The sequence below is a fragment of the Ylistrum balloti genome, unplaced genomic scaffold, assembly GCF_031769215.1.
Source record: "Ylistrum balloti isolate Yb309-2 unplaced genomic scaffold, AGI_CSIRO_Ybal_v1 Utg370180, whole genome shotgun sequence".
Taxonomy (NCBI): domain Eukaryota; kingdom Metazoa; phylum Mollusca; class Bivalvia; order Pectinida; family Pectinidae; genus Ylistrum; species Ylistrum balloti.
Genome location: NW_026782166.1, coordinates 302,428 through 327,017, shown reverse-complemented (window position 1 = coordinate 327,017; position 24,590 = coordinate 302,428). Strand labels below are relative to the sequence as shown.

The window sequence follows — 24,590 nt, the reverse complement described above, 5'->3', positions numbered from 1 at the left end:
GAATTATATGTGAAGGGAAATATCGTACCTGAAATGCTGAGTTATAAAGGTTCCTGGTATAAATAGCCTTGACTTGGCCAGTAGGTACCTGAAATGCTGTGTTATAAAGGTTCCTGGTATAAATAGCCTTGACTTGGTCAGTAGGTACCTGAAATGTTATGTTATCAAGGTTCCTGGTATAAATAGCCTTGACTTGGTCAGTAGGTACCTGAAATGGTGTGTTATCAAGGTTCCTGGTATAAATAGCCTTGACTTGGTCAGTAGGTACCTGAAATGGTGTGTTATCAAGGTTCCTGGTAGAAATAGCCTTGACTTGGTCAGTAGGTACATGAAATGCTGTGTTATAAAGTTTCCTGGTATAAATAGCCTTGACGTGGCCAGTAGGTACCTGATATAGGTGTTATAAAATTTCCTGGTATAAATAGCCTTGACTTGGCCAGTAGGTACCTGAAATGGTGTGTTATAAAGGTTCCTGGTATAAATAGCCTTGACTTGGTCAGTAGGTACCTGAAATGGTGTGTTATAAAGGTTCCTGGTATAAATAGCCTTGACTTGGCCAGTAGGTATCTGAAATGCTGAGTTATAAAGGTTCCTGGTATAAATAGCCTTTATTTGGCCAGTGGGTACCTGAAATGCTGAGTTATAAAGGTTCCTGGTATAAATAGCCTTGACTTGGCCAGTAGGTACCTGAAATGCTGTGTTATAAAGTTTCCTGGTATAAATAGCCTTGACTTGGCCAGTAGGTACCTGAAATGGTGTGTTATGAAGGTTCCTGGTATAAATAGCCTTGACTTGGCCAGTAGGTACCTGAAATGGTGTGTTATAAAGGTTCCTGGTATAAATAGCCTTGACTTGGCCAGTAGGTACCTGAAATGGTGTGTTATAAAGTTTACTGGTATAAATAGACTTGACTTGATCAGTAGGTACCTGAAAGGCTGTGTTATAAAGTTTACTGGTATAAATGGCCTTGATTTGGTCAGTAGGTACCTGAAAGGCTGTGTTATAAAGTTTACTGGTATAAATGGCCTTGATTTGGTCAGTAGGTACCTGAAATGGTGTTCTGTAAAGTTTCCTGATGTCAATGTAAGAAAAAATCAAAGCAGATGTTGAGCTATTGAAACCACCCTGGATCATCATTAAACAATTCATTTTATGGCTATTAAATGTGAAATACTGGATACATTTTTCTCAGATTTCATATATGGACAATTCTAAAACTGATCAGGAAAACTAAGTGGCTGAAAGGCAGCAATCTTGTGTACTGATAAAATTGGAACTTTGTAGGTTTGTCACTGTTTCTTGAGAAGGACTGGAAAGCTCTTCCTCAAACTTCAAATGTAGGTTCTTCTCTGCCCCCTAGTAATGCATGCCTTTTCAATTTTGTGATTGATCATAAAAAAGGAAAATGTTTATAAATGGCAATTTTGGATTTCTAGATGAACTCAATTTCACATAGCGATTGGTACCCTTTTAATTTGTGATGGATTAGAAAAAATAAAAGTGGCTGACAAGTACTATGCCATAGTGAAATTAAGTGATAGACACAGTGACATTGCTATAGTGACATTAAATGATAGATATGGTGACATTGTTTCAGTGATATTAAATGATAGACAGGGTAACATTGGCATATTGACATGTGATAGGCAGGGTAACATTGGCATATTGACATGTGATAGGGTAACATTGTTATAGTGACATTGTGTGATAGACAGGGTAACATTGTTATAGTGACATTGTGTGATAGGGTAACATTGTTATAGTTAAATTGTGTGATAGACAGGGTAACATTGTTATAGTGACATTGTGATAGACAGGGTAACATTGTTATCGTGGCATTGTGTGATAGGGTAACATTGTTATAGTGACATTGTGATAGACAGGGTAACATTGTTATAGTGACATTGTGTGATAGACAGGGTAACATTGTTATAGTGACATTGTGTGATAGGGCAACATTGTTATAGTTAAATTGTGTGTTAGACAGGGTAACATTGTGTTAGTGACATTGTGTGATAGACAGGGTAACATTGTTATAGTGACATTGTGATAGGGTAACATTGTTAAAGTGACATTGTGTGATAGACACAGTGACATTGTTATAGTGACATTGTGTGATAGACTGGGTTACATTGTCATAGTGACATTAAATGAGAGAGGGTTACATTGTCATAGTGACATTAAGTGAAAGACAGGGTTACATTGCTTTTGTGTTATTTAGTGACATATATAATAGAGTCATAATAGAAATACAGAAATTGTCCCATAATTGATATCTTCCTGTGATATAAACCGGGCGCATTGATTTAGATGTCACTACTCTGAAATGGCAGTAAGAGACCTACATTATAGGATGTTTCGACATAGATACGATGTTGAAATAAAGACCGATTTTATCGTTAAACACCGTGTCCTGTTGAAATTTTCTATTTTTATTGAAATGCTGATTCTGAATCACAGTATCAATGACGAATTAGTGTATTCCTTTTCTGATAATTCCTCTTAACTGCTGTTCACTTTATTTTCATAAATCGATTACCCCCAACTCCCACAACACCAGTGAGTTCCTGACAACAAAGTGATTCATTTTAAATCTATTATCAAGTTCTCGCCCACACAGTTGTCACTGTGTTGTGTTCTAATTGATACGGAGTCGTAATACAGTACAAAACAAAATGTAAACACATTCCTAAAACGATCTTAGATTAAAACAATATTAACATGAGATTTGTATTACTGGTGGTGTGTCCTTGTCCGCTCGTTATTTGAAGTCGGGTCACGACTCTGGAGGTAATTTTGGGGCACGATTCGTACTAAATTCGACCTGCTGTGTCGACTGTCTCGACAAGTAGACATAAATTAGCCCAAAACGTTTATTAAAAACGGCTTGTCTCACGAATTTTTGTGAAAAGTAAGAAAAAACCAAGTTACCATCGGAAGTTTGGCATGCAATCTATGCTAGTGGGCTGTATATATAAGGATTAGTTTGAAGGTTTTCGATAGTAGATAGTTTTAACAATGGTGTCTGTCGTCCGAATCTGGTTAGACTACATGTCACCCATATATATTGTTTTTATTTATTTATTTATTTATTGATGTTTACTTGCCAGTTTTGATATATATATATATGTAATTGTAACCCCAACCACCCACATCCCCTCTCTCGATGTATATGTATATATGATACACCGTATTTAGCGCTGCACCAAACAAAGGATGTGCTCTGTTTGTAACCTGGGTTATACTTATTCTAAATACACAAAACCAGACTCTGATTGAAATTGAAATATGCCATTTATTAAAAATAACAAATGACGACAGAAAATATGACAATTACAATTTCCTGTTCATTAACAGTACAGTAATCAACTGTACTTAATATTATCCAATCAGAGATATCCTAAAAAATATACCCAGGACTACAAAGATGGGGATCAAATTATATATATATATATATATATGCTACACCGTATTTACCTGTCCATCTTGTTCATATTCATATTGTTAAATATTATCGGCAAATGCATTAATACAAGTTTGATAACTTCTTCTATAATCCCATCATATATATTTAATGCAATTCTTTTAGAATGTTTTGAATTTCACGTGTATGTCTTTAGTATCTAAATAATGTTTGTTACCACAAAAACCACCCGGGATTAAATTTTGTCAGGGGGAAATTTTCATTGTTTTTTTTTCGTGAAAGTCTTCATATTGAATTTACATAAAAGTCATTTGTTAACCCCATAGTGTATTTCTATATGTTTGTTCTCTTGCAGTGGAAATCCTGAACCCAAAACGAAATTGAAGGCACAAGCAAATATATTGGAGCCATTTGACAGCGCTTGGAAGGAAAATCTCAGGTCTGAAGCTTTTATGACAAAATCCCGGATTAGGTAATGGGAGAATACAAGGAATGTCGAGAGCACAGCAACAGAAAGGTTTTTATACACAGAAATTGTAATTGGAAATTGTTTAAGCTTACAGCGTGCTTCACAGTGCTTTGAATCAAAAGAAAAACCTTAAAATGAAATATTTTCATACAAATCAAACCATTTACAACTGGAATATCTAAATTATCGGCTAATACCTTAAGAAGACATACACGTCCTTAATACAAAAATCCTAGCATTATATTCAGTCAATTGTTTAAAAAAATATACACACACATAATTTATCTATCATAAGCAAATTAAATAGTTATTGTAATTTGTCGTTAAATCAAAGCAAATCCAAACTTAATTACAACGAAAAAAATTACATCTGTTTTATCTATTTTATGTCTGTAAATAACTAAATATGTATGTATGGCCATCAGATCTGAAAACCCCACACTAACACCAAGGACACTGCTACAGTAAACATACATCTGTATTCCCGTTTATTTTGCCATGGGACAAGACGTTAGCAAACCTAGTCACTTTGCGGAGAGAAGCAAGCGCGGCCGAGCAGGCTTTCACTATATAATATCTCCGTCTGTAAGACGTAATGTTTTTTTTTTCTGTACGCCATTATCCAGCTCGTGTGTTGATCAAGCCAGTGATGGTGTGCATGGACGTATCACAGACAAAGCAAGCTAATGTAGAAGACTCGACTCTGATGTGGATATATAGGGGCGGAATCTCGTTAAATTCCATTGGTATTTGAACATGGTTTGGTTATATAAACCGACTGGCTTCAGTATGATAGGTTGTATATGCGAGGAAGAGAGCTTGCTTCATCGATTGTGTTTGGTTCAGCATATGTGTAGGGGAGGTTGGTAGTTTTCTCTTCTAGGAATGGTGGCATACACACTTTGTAATCGTCGAAGACTGTAGGCTGGATGTGACATTGATATTACACCGAACTGAGCAACAAGAGAATAACCTCCATTTTGTTTATGTGTGCAAGTGTGTTTATGGCAGCCTGTTTATGGACAACCGTTTTTTTATAGTTCCGTTTGCTTAGAGTGTAAGGCCAACTGGAGCTGGGCTTGCTTGCTGTTGCTCAAAGTCTGCCGAGTGTGTTGTGTATCTGTACGTTGTTGTACTCGGCTTGTGAGATAACAAGCTGTTAGTTAAATACAACGGCGAAGCAACCTTGCCAAGCCTAACGCCGGACATACTGTAAACACGAAGCAAGTTGGCGTAAAGGTTAATTAAAGCCGTGTATGAACTGATCATTATGTGTATTGATCTAGGCGTGATCGGATTACCGTACAGACTGGCATATGTACAGCTGTATTTTGTTTCTTCATAACCAAATTCCCAAACGATGACTTAAATGGCGCGGAGATACGGACATTAAAACCGCCATATTAACATTGCCATATATAATCAAGACCAGAAACGGTCATAATGTTCGCCCTGTCTTCCGATGATGAGTGAGTCACCTTGCTACGGCGCTATTTCCTTGATATATTCGGATGCGTTAGATTTGAGGGATACACATGGTGGAATGTGTTTCAGCAAACCAGAACGGACTTAGGTTTAACGAGTGGTTTTGTCTTTTTCTCGTACACCATGACAACTTCGTTATAATCAGATTCATTTACAATACAGCGGCTTATGTAAATCGTCTACCTTATATGGTGGCGGAAAACATTGTTTTAAAAACGAAATGTCGGCATCGTCGTCAACACTATCCCCATTTGACATGAGTGGTCTTGGGGCCGGTTTCGGCCTCTATAGGCCTCGCCGACCGAGTTATACATATGCTACACAGGCAAACAGACAAAGAACTGAAAGCTACAGGTACGCCGTCAAGAAAAGCGCCGCCGATGTGGAGGAGCAGACGGATTTCATAGAAGGTTATCTTACCAAAAGAGGACGGAAGGAAAGTTATGTGAGAGCAACACGAAGAGGAGATGACGCCTTCGAATTAAGATCAGTTCTTGACAATTGCTCATCCACAAAACCTTCAAAACCTACCAAAAATAATATAATGATGACGTCAGCCTCGCATGTAGAAGACAATATAAAAAACGATGAAAAACAACAGCAGCAGCAGCAACAACAACAACAACAACAACAACAACAGCAGCAACATCAACAACAACTTAGAATGAACCATACACCAAATAACCGGATGACTGTAAGTCTTACTACTTCCGGTGGTGGTGGTGGTACCCCGGATCATATTGACGAACTAAAGACGGCAATCGCTTGTAGGTCTAAAATTATAAAACCTAAACAGTCAGTGTACAAACTTAACGAGGATCTAAATACTCAGAGTCCTAGTTACAACAAAGGAGGAGGAAGCAAAAAACTTCCAATAGCCGGCGAAAATCACATAATGTGTCAAGATAATACGAAAGAAAATGTCGGGACACCATGCTCTGAATTAAGTAGTACTGTGCCATCTATAATTGTTTTTACATTCAAGAAAAATTTAGTGTTTTTATGTATTAGTTTTATTACACTGTTTTCCTCCTTCAGGGCTATACAGAACCTCCAAAGTTCAATCAACGACAAAGGAAATCTAGGGATTATTGCCATGGGGGTTGTGCACGGGGCTATGTTCTTAACCTGTTTGTGGGCCCCTTCAATCATCAACAAATTATCTGCTAAATGGGCTCTAGTGATTGGAATGTTCAGCTTTCTTACATGGATTGGAGCGAACTTTTATCCAACATTTTACACACTAATACCAACTGCTATATTTTCAGGGTGTGGACAAGGAATTTTATGGACAGCTGAAATCTCCTACATTTTAAAACTAGCATTTGATTCTTCTCGTGTCAGTAGGGGCAACATAGATAAAGAGGTCCTTCGTTTCCATGGCATATTTCTAGCGTGCTTCCAAACGACACATATATGGGGAAATCTCATATCTTCGTTTGTGTTGAATTTCTACAAAGAAGAACCGAAATCATTTTATATGCCCTCTAACATGTCTGGCGCGCCTATACCGAGTGAAGATATGGGTGAGGACGCTGGAGTATTAAATAATTGTGGCGTTCTACACCCATGTGGAATTCCGGATTACAGTAAAACTACAGGTAATTATCTGCCCCCATTATATCATGATTTTTTTTCTTTGTACGTACATTTGCATCAATATTGACACAATTTGCATGATCATGTATTTCAAATGTAGTTCAACTTAAAATGGAGCGACAAATATCACAAAAAAACAATCTGGTACATTTTTGAAACAACTATATATAAAATATATAAATAAACCATAACCATATTAACAATGCATTCAGCAACTGTCGTCACTATAGATATATTTTGTGTGGGTGCTGTCTATATCAACACGGTATGTATTGTCTATATCAACACCAAAATGGTATGTACTGTCTATATCAACACGGTATGTACTGTATATATCAACACGGTATGTACTGTCGATATCAACACGATATGTACTGTCTATATCAACACCAACACGGTCTGTACTGTCTATATCAACACGGAATGTACTGTCTATATCAACACCATATGTACTGTCTATATCAACACGGTATGTACTGTCTATATCAACATGTGCTGTGTATATCCACATGTACTCTCTCTATCAATATGGTATGTACTGTCTATATCTGCACGGTATGTACTGTCTATATCAACACGGTATGTACTGTCTATATCAACATGTACTGTCTATATCAACACGGTATGTACTGTCTATATCAACACGTACTGTCTATATCAACATGTACTGTCTATATCAACACGGTATGTACTATCTCTATCAACATGTACTGCCTATATCAATACGGTGTGTACTGTCTTTTTCAACATGTACTGTCTATATCATCACGTACAGTCTATATCAACACGGTATGTAGTGTCTATATCAACACGGTATGTACTGTCTATATCAACACGTACTGTCAATACCAACACGGTGTGTACTATCTATATGAACACGTACTGTCTATATCAACATGTACTGTCTATATCAACAGGGTATGTACTGTCTATATCAACATGTACTGTCTATATCAACACGGTATGTACTGTCTATATCAACATGTACTGTCTATATCTACACATACTGTCTATATCAACACGATCTGTACTGTCTATATCAACACGGTATGTACTGTCTATATCAACACGTCCTGTCTATATCAACACGGTATGTACTGTCTATATCAACATGTACTGTCTATATCAACACGGTATCTACTGTCTATATCAACACGTACTGTCTATATCAACATGTACCGTTTATATCAACACGTACTTTATATATCAACACGGTATTTACTGTCTATATCACCATGTACTGTTGATATCAAAATGTAATGTCTATATCAACATCTACTGTCAACTACTGTCTATATCAACATGTACATTCTATATCAACATGTACTGTTTATATCAACACGTACTGTCTATATCAACACGGTATGTACTGTCTATATCAACACGGTATGTACTGTCTATATCAACATGCACTGTCTATATCAACACGTACTGTCTATATCAACATGTACTGTCTATATCAACACGGTATGTACTGTCTATATCAACACGTACTGTCTATATCAACATGTACTGTCTATATCAACACAGTATGTACTGTCTATATCAACACGTACTGTCTATATCAACATGTACTGTCTATATCAACACAGTATGTACTGTCTATATCAACACGTGCTGTTTATATCAACACGTACTGTCTATATCAACACGGTATGTACTATCTGTATCAACATGTACTGTCTATATCAACACGGTATGTACTGTCTATATCAACACGGTATGTACTGTCTATATCAACATGTACTGTTTATATCAACACGTACTGTCTATATCAACATGTACTGTCTATATCAACACGGTATGTATTGTCTATATCAACACGGTATGTACTGTCTATATCAACACGGTATGTATATTTTTTGTACTGTCTATATCAACATGTACTGTCTATATCAACCCGGTATGTACTGTCTATATCAACACGTACGGACTATATCAACATGTACTGTCTATATCAACACATATTGTCTATATCAACATGTACTGTCTATATCAACACGGTATGAACACGTACTGTCTATATCAACATGTACTGTCTATATCAACATGTACTGTCTATATCAACCCGGTATGTACTGTCTATATCAACACGTACTGTCTATATCAACATGTATATATCAACACGTACTGTCTATATCAACATGTACTATATCAACACGTACTGTACTGTCTATATCAACACGTGTACTGTCTATATCAACATGTACTGTCTATATCAACACGTACTGTCTATATCAACATGTACTGTCTATATCAACACGTACTGTCTATATCAACATGTACTGTCTATATCAACACGGTATGTACTGTCTATATCAACACGGTATGTACTGTCTATATCAACACGTACTGTCTATATCAACATGTACTGTCTATATCAACACGGTATGTACTGTCTATATCAACACGGTATGTACTGTCTATATCAACACGGTATGTAGTGTCTATATCAACACATATTGTCTATATCAACATGTACTGTTTATATGAACACGTACTGTCTATATCAACATGTACTGTCTATATCAACCCGGTATGTACTGTCTATATCAACACGTACTGTCTATATCAACATGTACTGTCTATATCAACACGGTATGTACTGTCTATATCAACACGTACTGTCTATATCAAGACATTCTGTCTATAGCAACATCTACTGTCTATATGAACACGTACTGTCTATATCAACACGTACTGTCTATATCAACATGTACTGTCTATAACAACACGGTCTGTACTGTTTATATCAACACGGTCTGTACTGTTTATATCAACACGGTCTGTACTGTCTATATCAACATGTACTGTCTATATCAACACGTACTGTCTATATCAACACGGTATGGACTGTCTATATCTACACGGTATGTGCTGTCTATATCAAAACATACTGTCTATATCAACACGTAATGTCTATATCAACACGTATTGTCTATATCAACACGTACTGTCTATATCAACACGTACTGTCTATATCAACACGTACTGTCCTTCTCAACACTATATGTACTGTTAATATCAACTTGTAATGTCTATATCAACATGTACTGTCTATATCAAGACGTACTGTCTATATAACTGTCTATATCAACACGGTATGTATTTTCTATATCAACACGTAGTGTATATATCAACATGTACTGTCTATATCAACAGGTAATGTCTATATCAACATGTACTGTCTATATCAACATCTACAGTCTATATCAAGACGTACTGTCTATAGCAACATATACTGTCTATCTCAACAGGTACTGTCTATATCAACACAGTATGGACTGTCTATATCTACACGGTATGTGCTGTCTATATCTACACGGTATGTGCTGTTTATATCAAAACATACTGTCTATATCAACACGTAATGTCTATATCAACACCGTCTGTACTGTCTATATAAACACGGTTTGTACTGTCTGTATCAACATGTTCTGTTGATATCAACACGTGTACTATATCAACACGGTATGTACTGTCTATATCAACATGTACTGTCTATATCAACACATCCTATCTATATCAACAGGGTATATACTGTCTATATCAACATGTACTGTCTATATCAACATGTACTGTTTATATGAACACGTACTGTCTATATCAACATGTACTGTCTATATCAACACGGTATGTACTGTCTATATCAACACGTACTGTCTATATCAACATGTACTGTCTATATCAACACGGTATGTATTGTCTATATCAACACATATTGTCTATATCAACATGTACTGTCTATATCAACACGTACTGTCTATATCAACACGGTATGTACTGTCTATATCAACACGTACTGTCTATATCAACATGTACTGTCTATATCAACACGGTATGTACTGTCTATATCAACACGTTGTTTACTGTCTATATGAACACGTACTGTCTATATCAACATGTACTGTTTATATCAACCCGGTATGTACTGTCTATATCAACACGTACTGTCTATATCAACATATACTGTGTATATCAACATGTACTGTCTATATCAACACGTACTGGACTTTTCAACACTATATGTACTGTTAATATCGACATGTACTGTCTATATCAACATGTACTGTCCTTCTCAACACTATATGTACTCTTAATATCAACATGTAATGTCTATATCAACATGTACTGTCTATATCAAGACGTACTGTCTATATCAACACGTACTGTCTATATCAACATGTACTGTCTATATCAACACGTTATGTACTGTCTATATCAACATGTACTGTCTATATCAACATGTACTGTCTATATCAACACGTACTGTCCTTTTCAACACTATATGTACTGTTAATATGGACATGTACTGACTATATCATCACATACAGTCTATATCAACACGTACTGTCTATATCAACACGGTATTTACTGTCTATATCAAAATGTACTGTATATATCAACACGATATGTACTGTCAATATCAACACGTACTGTCTATATCAACATGTACTGTCTATATCAACACGTACTGTCTATATCAACATGTACTGTCTATATCAAGACGTACTGTCTATAGCAACATCTTCTGTCTATATCAACACGTACTGTCTATATCAGCATGTACTGTCTATATCAAGACGTACTGTCTATAGCAACATCTACTGTCTATATGAACACGTACTTTCTATATCAACAGGGTATGTACTGTCTATATCAACACTTACTGTCTATCTCAACAGGTACTGTCCTTTTCAACACTATATGTACTGTTAATATCGACATGTACTGACTATATCATCACGTACAGTCTATATCAACACGTACTGTCTATATCAACACGGTATGTACTGTCTATATCAACACGTACTGTCTATATCAACACGTACTGTTTATATCAACACGAACTGTCTATATCAACACGTACTGTCTATTTCAACACGTTATGTACTATCTATATCAACATGTACTGTCTATATCAACCAGGTATGTACGGTCTATATCATCAGAAGATGTACTGTCTATATCAACCCGGTAGGTACTGTCTATATCAACACGTACTGTCTATATCAACATGTACTGTCTATATCAACACGGTATGTACTGTCTATATCAACACGGTCTGTACTGTCTATATCAACACGTACTGTCCTTTTCAACACTATATGTACTGTTGATATCAACATGTACTGTCTATATCAACATCTACAGTCTATATCAACATGGTATGTACTGTTTATATCGATATGAACTGTCTATATCAACACGGTATGTACTGTCTATATCAACATGTGCTGTGTATATCCACATGTACTGTCTATATCAACACGTACGGACTATATCAACATGTACTGTCTATATCAACACATATTGTCTATATCAACATGTACTGTCTATATCAACACGTACTGTCCTTTTCAACACTATATGTACTGTTGATATCAACATGTACTGTCTATATCAACATCTACAGTCTATATCAAGACGTACTGTCTATAGCAACATATACTGTCTATCTCAACAGGTACTGTCTATATCAACAGGTACTGTATATACCATAACTGTGTGTACTGTCTATATCAACATCTACAGTCTATATCAACACGTACTGTCTATATCAATACGTACTGTCTATATCAACACGTACTGTCTATATTAACATGTACTGTCTATATTAACCAGGTATGTACGGTCTATATCAACACGGTATGTACTGTCTATATCAACATGTACTGTCTATATCAACACGTACTGTCTATATCAACACAGTATGTACTTCTATATCACACCTCATGTCTATATCAACACGTACTGTCCATATCAACATGTACTGTCTATATCAACACGGTATGTACTGTCTATATCAACACGTAATGTCAATATCAACACGGTGTGTACTGTCTATATGAACACGCACTATCTATATCAACATGTACTGTCTATATGAACACGGTAGGTACTGTCTATATCAACACGTACTGTCTATATCAACATGTACTGTCTATATCAACATGTACTGTCTATATCAACACGTACTGTCTATATCAACACGTACTGTCTTTATCAAAACGGTATGTGCTTTCTATATCAACATGTAATGTCTATATCAACACGTACTGTCTATATTAACATGTACTGTCTATATCAACACGGTATGTACTATCTATATCAACAGAAGATGTACTGTCTATATCAACACGGTAGGTACTGTCTATATCAACACGGAATGTAGTGTCTATATCAACTTGTATTGTCTATATCAACACGTACTGTCTATATCAACATGTACTGTCTATATCAACCCGGTATGTACTCTCTATATCAACACGTACTGTTTATATCAACACGAACTGTCTATATCAACACGTACTGTCTATTTCAACACGTTATGTACTATCTATATCAACATGTACTGTCTATATCAACACGGTATGGACTGTCTATATCAACACGGTATGTACTGTCTATATCAACACGTACTGTCTATATCATCACGATATGTGCTGTCTATATCAACACTTACTGTCTATATCAACATGTACTGTGTATATCAACACCGTCTGTACTGTCTATATCAACATCTACTGTCTATATCAAGATGGCATGTACTGTCTGTATCAACATGTACTGTCTATATCAACCCGGTATGTACTGTCTATATCAACAGGTACTGTCTATATCAACATATACTGTGTATATCAACACGGTATGGACTGTCTATATCTACACGGTATGTGCTGTCTATATCTACACATACTGTCTATATCAACACGATCTGTACTGTCTATATCAACACGGTCTGTACTTTCTATATCAACATGTACTGTCTATATCAACACATACTGTCTATATCAACATGTACATTCTATATCAACATGTACTGTTTATATCAATATGTACTGTCTATATCAACACGGTATGTACTGTCTATATCAACACGTACTGTCTATATCAACATGTACTGTCTATATCAACACGGTATGTACTGTCTATATCAACACGATATGTACTGTCTATATCAACACGTAATGTCAATATCAACACGGTGTGTACTGTCTATATGAACACGCACTATCTATATCAACATGTACTGTCTATATGAACATGTACTGTCTATATCAACACGGTATGTACTGTCTATATCAACACGTACGGACTATATCAACATGTACTGTCTATATCAACACATATTGTCTATATCAACATGTACTGTCTATATCAACACGTACTGTCTATATCAAAATGTAATGTCTATATCAACACGTACTGTCTATATCAAGACGGTATGTGCTGTCTATATCAACACGTACTGTCTATATCAACACGTACTGTCTATATCAACACGGTATGTACTGTCTATATCAACACGTACTGTCTATATCAACATGTACTGTCTATATCAAGACGTACTGTCTATAGCAACATATACTGTCGATATGAACACGTACCGTCTATATCAACACGGTCTGTACTGTCTATATCAACACGTACTGTCTATATCAAAACGGTATGTGCTTTCTATATCAACACGTACTGTCTATATCAACACGGTCTGTACTGTCTATATCAACACGTACGGTCTATATCAACACGTACTGTCTATATCTACATGGACTGTCTATATCAACACGTACTGTCTATATCAACACGTACGGACTATATCAACATGTACTGTCTATATCAACACATATTGTCCATATCAACATGTACTGTCTATATCAACACGTACTGTCTATATCAACATGTACTGTCTATATCAACACGGTATGTACTGTCTATATCAACACGGTATGTACTGTCTATATCAACACGTACTGTCTATATCAACATGTATTTTCTATATCAACACAGTATGTGCTGTCTATATCAACACGTACTGTCTATATCAACACGTACTGTCTATATCAACATGTACTGTCTATATCAAAACGTACTGTCTATATCAACACGTACTGTCTATATCAACATGGACTGTCTATATCAACACGTACTGTCTATATCAACACGTACTGTCTATATCAGCATGTACTGTCTATATCAACACGGTAGGTACTGTCTATATCAACACCTACTGTCTATATCAACATGTACTGTCTATATGAACACGTACTGTATATATCATGTACTCTCTATATCAACAGGGTATGTACTGTCTATATCAACACATACTGTCTATATCAACATGTACTGTTTATATCAACATGTACTGTTCTATTCCAACACTATATGTACTTTCTATATCATCGACAGTATGTACTGTCTATATCAACACGTACTGTCTATATCAACATGTACTGTCTATATCAACACGTACTGTCTATATCAACACGTACTGTCTATATCAACATGTACTGTCTATATCAACACGTACTGTCTATATCAACACGTACTGTCTATATCAACACGTACTGTCTATATCAACATGTACTGTCTATATCAAGATGTACTGTCTATATCAACCCGGTATGTACTGTCTATATCAACACGTACGGACTATATCAACATGTACTGTCTATATCAACACATATTGTCTATATCAACACTGTCTATGTACTATGTACTATATCAACATGTACTGTCTATATGAACGTCTGTACTGTCTATATCAACACGTAATGTCTATATCAACACGTACTGTCTATATCAACATGGACCGTCTATATCAACACGTACTGTCTATATCAACACGTACTGTCTATATCAGCATGTACTGTCTATATCAACACGGTATGTATTTTCTATATCAACACGTAGTGTCTATATCAACAAGTACCGTCTATATCAACATGTACTGTCTATATCAACACGTACTGTCTATATCAACAGGTACTGTCTATATCAACACGTAATGTCTATATCAACATGTACTGTCTATATCAACACGGTTTGTACTGTCTATATCAACACGTACTGTCTATATCAACACCGTCTGTACTGTCTATATAAACACGTATGTACTGTTGATATCGACATGTACTGACTATATCAACATGTACTGTCTATATCAACACGTACTGTCTATATCAACATGTACATTCTATATCAACATGTACTGTTTATATCAATATGTACTGTCTATATCAACACGGTATGTAGTGTCTATATCAACACATATTGTCTATATCAACATGTACTGTCTATATCAACATATCAACACGTACTGTCTTTATCAACACTTTATGTACTGTTAATATCAACATGTATTGTCTATATCAACATGTACTGTCTATATCAAGACGTACTGTCTATAGCAACATCTACTGTCTATATGAACACGTACTGTCTATATCAACAGGGTATGTATTGTCTATATCAACACATACTTTCTATATCAACATGTACTATCTGTATCAACACGTACTGTCTATATCAACATGTGCTTTCTATATCAACATGTAATGTCTATATCAACACGTACTGTCTATATCAAGATGTACTGTCTATATCAACACAGTATGTACTGTCTATATCAACACGTACTGTCTATATCAACACGTACTGTACTGTCTATATCAACATGTACTGTTTATATGAACACGTACTGTCTATATCAACATGTACTGTCTATATCAACATGTACTGTCTATATCAACCCGGTATGTACTGTCTATATCAACACGTACTGTCTATATCAACATGTACTGTCTATATCAACACGGTATGTACTGTCTATATCAACACGGTATGTACTGTCTATATCAACACGGTATGTACTGTCTATATCAACACGTACTGTCTATATCAACACGTACTGTCTATATGAACACGTACTGTCTATATCAACATGTACTGTCTATATCAACCCGGTATGTACTGTCTATATCAACACGTACTGTCTATATCAACCAGGTATGTACGGTCTATATCATCAGAAGATGTACTGTCTATATCAACCCGGTATGTACTATCTATACCAACACGTACTGTCTTCATCAACACGATATGTTCTGTTGATATGAACACGTACCGTCTATATCAACACGGTCTGTACTGTCTATATCAACACGTACTGTCTATATCAAAACGGTATGTGCTTTCTATATCAACATGTAATGTCTATATCAACACGTACTGTCTATATCAACATGTACTGTCTATATCAACACGTACTGTCCTTTTCAACACTATATGTACTGTTAATATCAACATGTACTGTCTATATCAACATGTACTGTCTATATGAACACGGTATGTACTGCCTTTATGAACACGTAATGTATATATCATGTACTGTTTATATCAACAGGGTATGTACTGTCTATATCAACACGTACTGTCTATATCAACATGTACTGTCTATATCAACACGTACTGTCTATATCAACATGTACTGTCTATATCAACACGTACTGTCTATATCAACACGTACTGTCAACACTATATCAATATCGACATGTACTGTCTATATCAACACTTACTGTCGATCTCAACAGGTGCTGTCTATATCAAAACGGTATGTGCTTTCTATATCAACATGTAATGTCTATATCAACACGGTATGTACTGTCTATATCAACACGTACTGTCTATATCAACATGTACTGTCTATATCAACACAGTATGTACTGTCTATATCAACACGTACTGTCTATATCAACACGGTATGTACTGTCTATATCAACACGGTATGTAGTGTCTATATCAACACATATTGTCTATATCAACACGTACTGTTTATATGAACACGTACTGTCTATATCAACATGTACTGTCTATATCAACATGTACTGTCTATATCAACATCTACAGTCTATATCAAGACGTACTGTCTATATCAACATGTACTCTCTATTTCAACACGGTATGTACTGTCTATATCAACACGTACTATATCAACACTACTCTCTATATCAACATGTACTGTCTATATCAACACGTACTGTCTTTATCAACACTTTATGTACTGTCTATATCAACACGTACTGTCTATATCAACATGTATTTTCTATATCAACATGTAATGTCTATATCAACACGTACTGTTTATATCAACATGTACTGTCTATATCAACACGGTATGTACTGTCTATATCAACATGTACTGTCTATATCAACATGTAATGTCTATATCAACACGTACTGTCTATATCAACACGTACTGTTTATATCAACACGGTATGTACTGTCTATATCAACATGTACTGTCTATATCAACACGTACTGTCTATATCAACACGTACTGTCTATATCAACACGGTATGTCTATATCAACATGTACATTCTATATCAACATGTACTGTTTATATCAATATGTACTGTCTATATCAACACGGTATGTATTGTCTATATCAACACGGTCTGTACTGTCTATATCAACACGTACTGTCTATATCAAAACGGTATGTGCTTTCTATATCAACATGTAATGTCTATATCAACACGTACTGTCTATATCAAAACGGTATGTGCTTTCTATATCAACATGTAATGTCTATATCAACACGTACTGTCTATATCAACATGTACTGTCTATATCAACACGGTATGTACTGTCTATATCAACACGTACTGTCTATATCAACACGTACTGTCTATATCAACACGGTATGTACTGTCTATATCAACACTTACTGTCTATCTCAACAGGTACTGTCTATAACAACACGGTCTGTACTGTTGATATCAACACGGTCTGTACTGTCTATATCAACACGTACTGTCTTTATCAATATGTACTGCCTATATCAACACGGTGTGTACTGTCTTTTTCAACATGTACTGTCAATATCATCACGTACTGTCTATTCTATATCAACATGTACTGTTTATATCAATATGTACTGTCTACATCAACACGGTATGTACTGTCTATATCAACACGTACTGTCTATATCAACATGTACTGTCTATATCAACACGGTCTATATCAACACGGTACTGTCTATATCAACACGTATGTGTGTTATATCAACATGTACTGTCTATATCAAGAGAGTAGGTACTGTCTATATCAACACATACTGTTTATATCAACATGTACTGTCTATATCAAGACGGTATGTACTGTCTACATTAACACGGTATGTACTGTCTATATCAACACGTACTGTCTATATCAACACGGTATGTATTGTCTATATCAACACGGTATGTACTGTCTATATCAACACGGTATGTACTGTCTATATCAACACGGTATGTAGTGGCTATATCAACACATATTGTCTATATCAACATGTACTGTGTATATGAACAGGTACTGTCTATATCAACATGTACTGTCTATATCAACCCGGTATGTACTGTCTATATCAACACGTACGGACTATATCAACATGTACTGTCTATATCAACACATATTGTCTATATCAACACGGTATTTACTATCTATATCAACATGTACTGTCTATATCAACACGGTATGTACTGTCTATATCAACACGTACTGTCAATATCAACATGTACTCTCTATATCAACACGGTATGTACTGTCTATATCAACACGTACTGTCTATATCAACACTGTATGTACTGCCTCTATCAACACGTAGTGTCTATATCAACCTGGTATGTACTTATATCAACACGTACTGTCTATATCAACACGTACTGTCTATATCAGCATGTACTGTCTATATCAACACGGTAGGTACTGTCTATATCAACACGGAATTTAGTGTCTATATCAACTTGTATTGTCTATATCAACGCGTACTGTCTATATCAACACGTACTGTCTATATCAACATGTACTGTCTATATCAACACGGTCTGTACTGTCTATATCAACACGTACTGTCTATATCAACACGTACTGTCCTTCTCAACACTATATGTACTATTAATATCAACTTGTAATGTCTATATCAACATGTACTGTCTATATCAAGATGTACTGTCTATAGCAACATATACTGTCGATATGAACACGTACCGTCTATATCAACACAGTCTGTACTGTCTATATCAACACGTACTGTCTTTATCAATATGTACTGCCTATATCAACACGGTGTGTACTGTCTATATCAACATGTACTGTCTATATCAACACGGTATTGTCTATATCAACATGTACTGTCTATATCAACACGGTATGTACTGTCTATATCAACATGTACTGTCTATATCAACACGGTATGTACTGTCTATATCAACATGTACTGTCTATATCAACACGGTATGTACTGTCTATATCAACATGTACTGTCTATATCAACACGTACTGTCTATACACGTACTGTCTATATCAACACGGTATGTACTGTCTATATCAAAATGTACTGTATATATCAACACGATATGTACTGTCAATATCAACACCTACTTTCAATATCAACATGTACTGTTTATATCAACACGTTATGTACTGTCTATATGAACACGTACTGTCTATATCAACATGTACTGTCTATATCAACATGGTATGTACTGTCTATATCACCATGTACTGTCTATATCAACAGGGTATGTACTGTCTATATCAACAGGGTATGTACTGTCTATATCAACAGGGTATGTACTGTCTATATCAACAGGGTATGTACTGTCTATATCAACATGGTATGTACTGTCTATATCAACAGGGTATGTACTGTCTATATCAACACGGTATGTCTGTCTATATCAACACGGTATGTACTGTTTATATCAACATGGTATGTACTGTCTATATCAACACGTACTGTTTATATCAACATGGTATGTACTGTTTATATCAACATGGTATGTACTGTTTATATCAACACGGTATGTACTGTTTATATCAACACGAGATTCGTTTTGAATATTTTTTTCTAATTGTAGTGAGGGATATAGATTAACTGTTCTGAAATGTATTTTGTCAATTACAAGTAAATCATTATGGTTGATTTGTATCAACACACTTTAACTACCAAGGAAAAAGTAAGTTAGGAAAATGTCAAAAGGCAGTAAATAAATGAGTTTTCTGTCTCCCTGTTGTTTGTACTTTTCCATTTTAGTATGAAATACTAATTAAAAAAAACAAAGTAGGTTTGTCTCATATGGCTACAAGTAATTACAGTTTTACTGTAGTTGATATTGTTCTTGAAGTGTCAAGCCCGCGTGTGGACGAATTTTAAAAGAAAAAATTCTTTGAAGGCAAATTACATTCTTAGGACCACGGATGTTTTTAAAGAGATGTCTTTTTTTTAATAATAAAAAAAAAACCTTACGCGTTCTGACGGAGATATGGGGGCGTCATTGAAGGATTTTTAAAAAGACAGACAACAATCCTTGACATCCAAATAAATTTATAACAAAATACATCTATTTCCTATCAGGATTTTATTTTCTAGATTTATTTCCGATACGGAACTTAAAGAAGAAACTGTTAATAGCTCTTTATCGAAAAGATAAAGTTGAGACCACTTTTAAAATGTATAGTTAGTTTAATTTAAAAAAGAAAAGGGGGGGGGGAGGATTTTTAACTGCAGATGTTTTTATTTTCTAAATACGAAATATACACGGTAGTATTCATAAATATACATGTAAGCTTCTAAACATACATGGTTATTGACATGTTTTTCCAGCTTTTATTTCTGTTTATTTATAGTTTGATATTTTTGTAAGCAACCGCTATATATATATATATATATATATATATATATATGATTTTTGACAAAAGAAGAAAGACGTTACATTTTGCACTAGCGCTTTCACTGTATTGTATTCACTGTAAAAGAATACAGTGAAAGCGCTAGTGCAAAATGTAACGTCTTTCTTCTTTTGTCAAAAATCATTTTTATTTATAATTTACTCGCATTTCGTCAAATCAAGTTTTTTCTATATATATAGAAACACTTGAATACTGTCAGACATAACAGATATACGGCATTTTTCTTAACCCGACAAAAGGACGTGTAGAAATGAGTATTGAGGAGTTAAAACGTTAATGAAACTGGGGAATTGAAATTTTTACTATAGTGACAGGAATGGAGGAGGTTTCGAATAACTTTAAAAAGAAAAGCGCCGTAAAATATCGACGAGTTTTATACTTAATATACACAATCAGTGCTTGAATGAACCTTTGGATGGCTGTGCCTCACAATACAAACAGAATCAATATCTCATAAGAGACTTCATCCAACTACAGGCCTCGTCAATACTATAATTTGTTTTATTTAACTATTTTTAAATTTTGGTTTTAATACACCTCCACATCCTTCTTTTTTATCATAATTTGTCTAAGTCAGCTCTCAGGTTAAAAAAAATGTAGCTCTTAGAATCACTAATGAGACCTAGAAAGACTTCACGAGAAGCCGAGAAAGCATTATGGGGCTATACAGCAATATTGTTTAGAAATGCGCTATCCCCCTCCTCCCCAGCCCACTCTCATATTTCAGAGGACGAAATATTGAGCTGGAGCTTACACAGTGTTATATTCATTGCCTTCGTACCAATCGGCATAATGTACAAGTTTCTTAACCACTTAACGACAGCGCGCCTTGACAAGCATACTTTAGGAAAATGATCCATTCAGTATATATATAAAAGTAGTTCTCACTTACATCCCCGCGTCATGTACATTAATCCATATATCTTTGAAATAACAACATTGATATGTAGAGCTTAGGGATACCGGAAACGGTACAGAGCACATTGGAACTATCAAACGGTCAGTGCTGAGTGTATTAAAATATATGCCGTGATTTAGCGAGGATGTAGAAAGACAAAAATGGCGAGCCCTTGACCATATATTCTATTTATCCAGTAACATTTATTGAACATTCAGATTATCGAAACTTCAATAATTTTTTGTTCAATTTTTGTTTACATAGATAATATTGACGTCAGCTGAACATTGCCTGATGACGTATGACAAAATGATTGCTCCGCGCAGAAATATAGTTCCAAACTAACAAGAACTCCATGAAGTTTCTTTACAAAAATGCGTTATCATTATGACAGATAAAATCTCTTATTTAAACGGTTATTGATATTTTGAATGTAATATGTAAGAAAGTCAAAAAGTAATTCTGCCGAATTAATGGGTGTGTTAAAAGTAAGCTATTTCCGTCAGTACTGAATACAGCTAAATCATACTTATATGGCAGGTATATTCCGATAATGGCAGCGTTTGTTGAATGTCTGTATTTGTTTATAGTAACAGTGTATTTACTGGCACATAATTGTCACGTTTAAAACACAGCAGTAAAAATGACATAAACTTCTCGGGATAGCGTTACAGTTGTAGTAACAAATATCCGCCAATAAATCAGACATTGCTCTGTCTCTGTCTCTCTGTCACATTCTTTCTGTCTGTCTCTCTGTCTCAATGTCTGTCTCTGTCTGTCACTGTCTTTGTTTGTCTCTGCCTGTCTCTCTGTCTGTCTGTCTCGCTCTCTGGTTCTCTGTATATCTCTCTATCTCTGTCTGTCTATCTCTTTCTCTTTGTCTGTCTCTTTGTCTCGCTTTGTCTCTGCCTGTCTCTCTGTCTGTCTGTCTCGCTCTCTGGTTCTCTGTATATCTCTCTATATCTCTGTCTGTCTGTCTATCTCTTTCTCTTTGTCTGTCTCTTTGTCTCGCTTTGTCTCTGTCTGCCTGCCTGTCTGTCTGTCTGTCTGTCTGTCTGTCTGTCTGTCTCTCTCCATCTCTCTCTCTCTCTCTCTCTCTCTCCCTCTCTCCCTCTCTCTCTCTCTCTCTCTCTCTCTCTCTCTCTCTCTCTCTCTCATTCTCTCATCAGTTGCTGTATCATTGTTAATAAAGTATAAAACATTTATTTAGTACAAGTGGAAAAGATATTCAATTATATCTAATAAATTTCAAGTTTTGTGATTCCTGTAGAGCCATCATTCATGAATCCTAGTGAGATATGATTTTTGTCTGTCATCACATAGAATAAAAGATGGTCTACATGTGGCGCCAAAGGAGGCGCTCGGAAACATTACTTAATCTATGTCCCATTAGCATCGTTGTAACCTATGAAAACTCGAAGACGAGTTTTCTGCTGGAGGGGAAGTATATAACTATATATAACTAAATACTAGCCTCAATCTATACCGCTCGACTAGAGAAAACTTCTATCAAGTTTGACCGGTTGAGCACCAGACTATTAAGTTTGAGGTTCCAGGTTCGAATCCCAGCGGAGGCATTGAATTAAATAATGACCTCAGTTACATTGGCGCCTGTGTAGTTGGCGCTATTTTTGCAAACATCGCTGTAACACCTGGAAATTTCTAGAAATTGTCATTCATATTTGATATCATGAGGAACAACAACTATCTCATAAAAACCGGACTGTAGCGAATGAAATTGAATAACTGCTCTTGCTGAAAAACAACATTCGTCCACGGAAGAGTTCATAAACAACGGACGAATGATTTTCTTTTTCAAGATTTGCGTGTCTCACCGACACACGTGTATTGATTTTAAACACTTAATAAGGAGAAATGAAATGATTTAAAATGGTTTACTGGTTATATCGCGTGGAATTCCTTTGACCTATTATCTTTATGGCAGATCTAATATCTGAGACACGTAAGTCTATTTCGACCCGTGGATTTCAAATGCAGCTATCCATATTTTGAGGATGAATAATGGCTTCAGAAATATTTCATTGCTCAATTTCTTGTATCGTCTCCCGTCACAGGTCAAATGATATACCGTCTAGCCTTACAAACCAAGTAATGTACCGTCTCCCCTGACAGGTGAGGTAATGTATTGTCTCCCCTGACAGGTGAGGAAATGTACTGTCTCCCCTGACAGGCA

The 24,590-nt window shown here is 35.5% G+C and overlaps 1 protein-coding gene across 1 annotated transcript in view; it reads left to right on the top strand.

Annotated features, from left to right (window-relative positions):
* The first annotated feature begins 5,598 nt into the window (after positions 1 to 5,598).
* LOC132551136 (protein unc-93 homolog A-like) overlaps positions 5,599 to 24,590 on the top strand; it is a 50,694-nt gene continuing 31,702 nt past the window's right edge. The window contains exons 1-2 of the mRNA XM_060215246.1: positions 5,599 to 5,943; positions 6,175 to 6,979. Coding sequence (XP_060071229.1) covers positions 5,599 to 5,943; positions 6,175 to 6,979 — 1,150 coding nt within the window. The remainder of the gene's footprint in view (positions 5,944 to 6,174; positions 6,980 to 24,590) is intronic.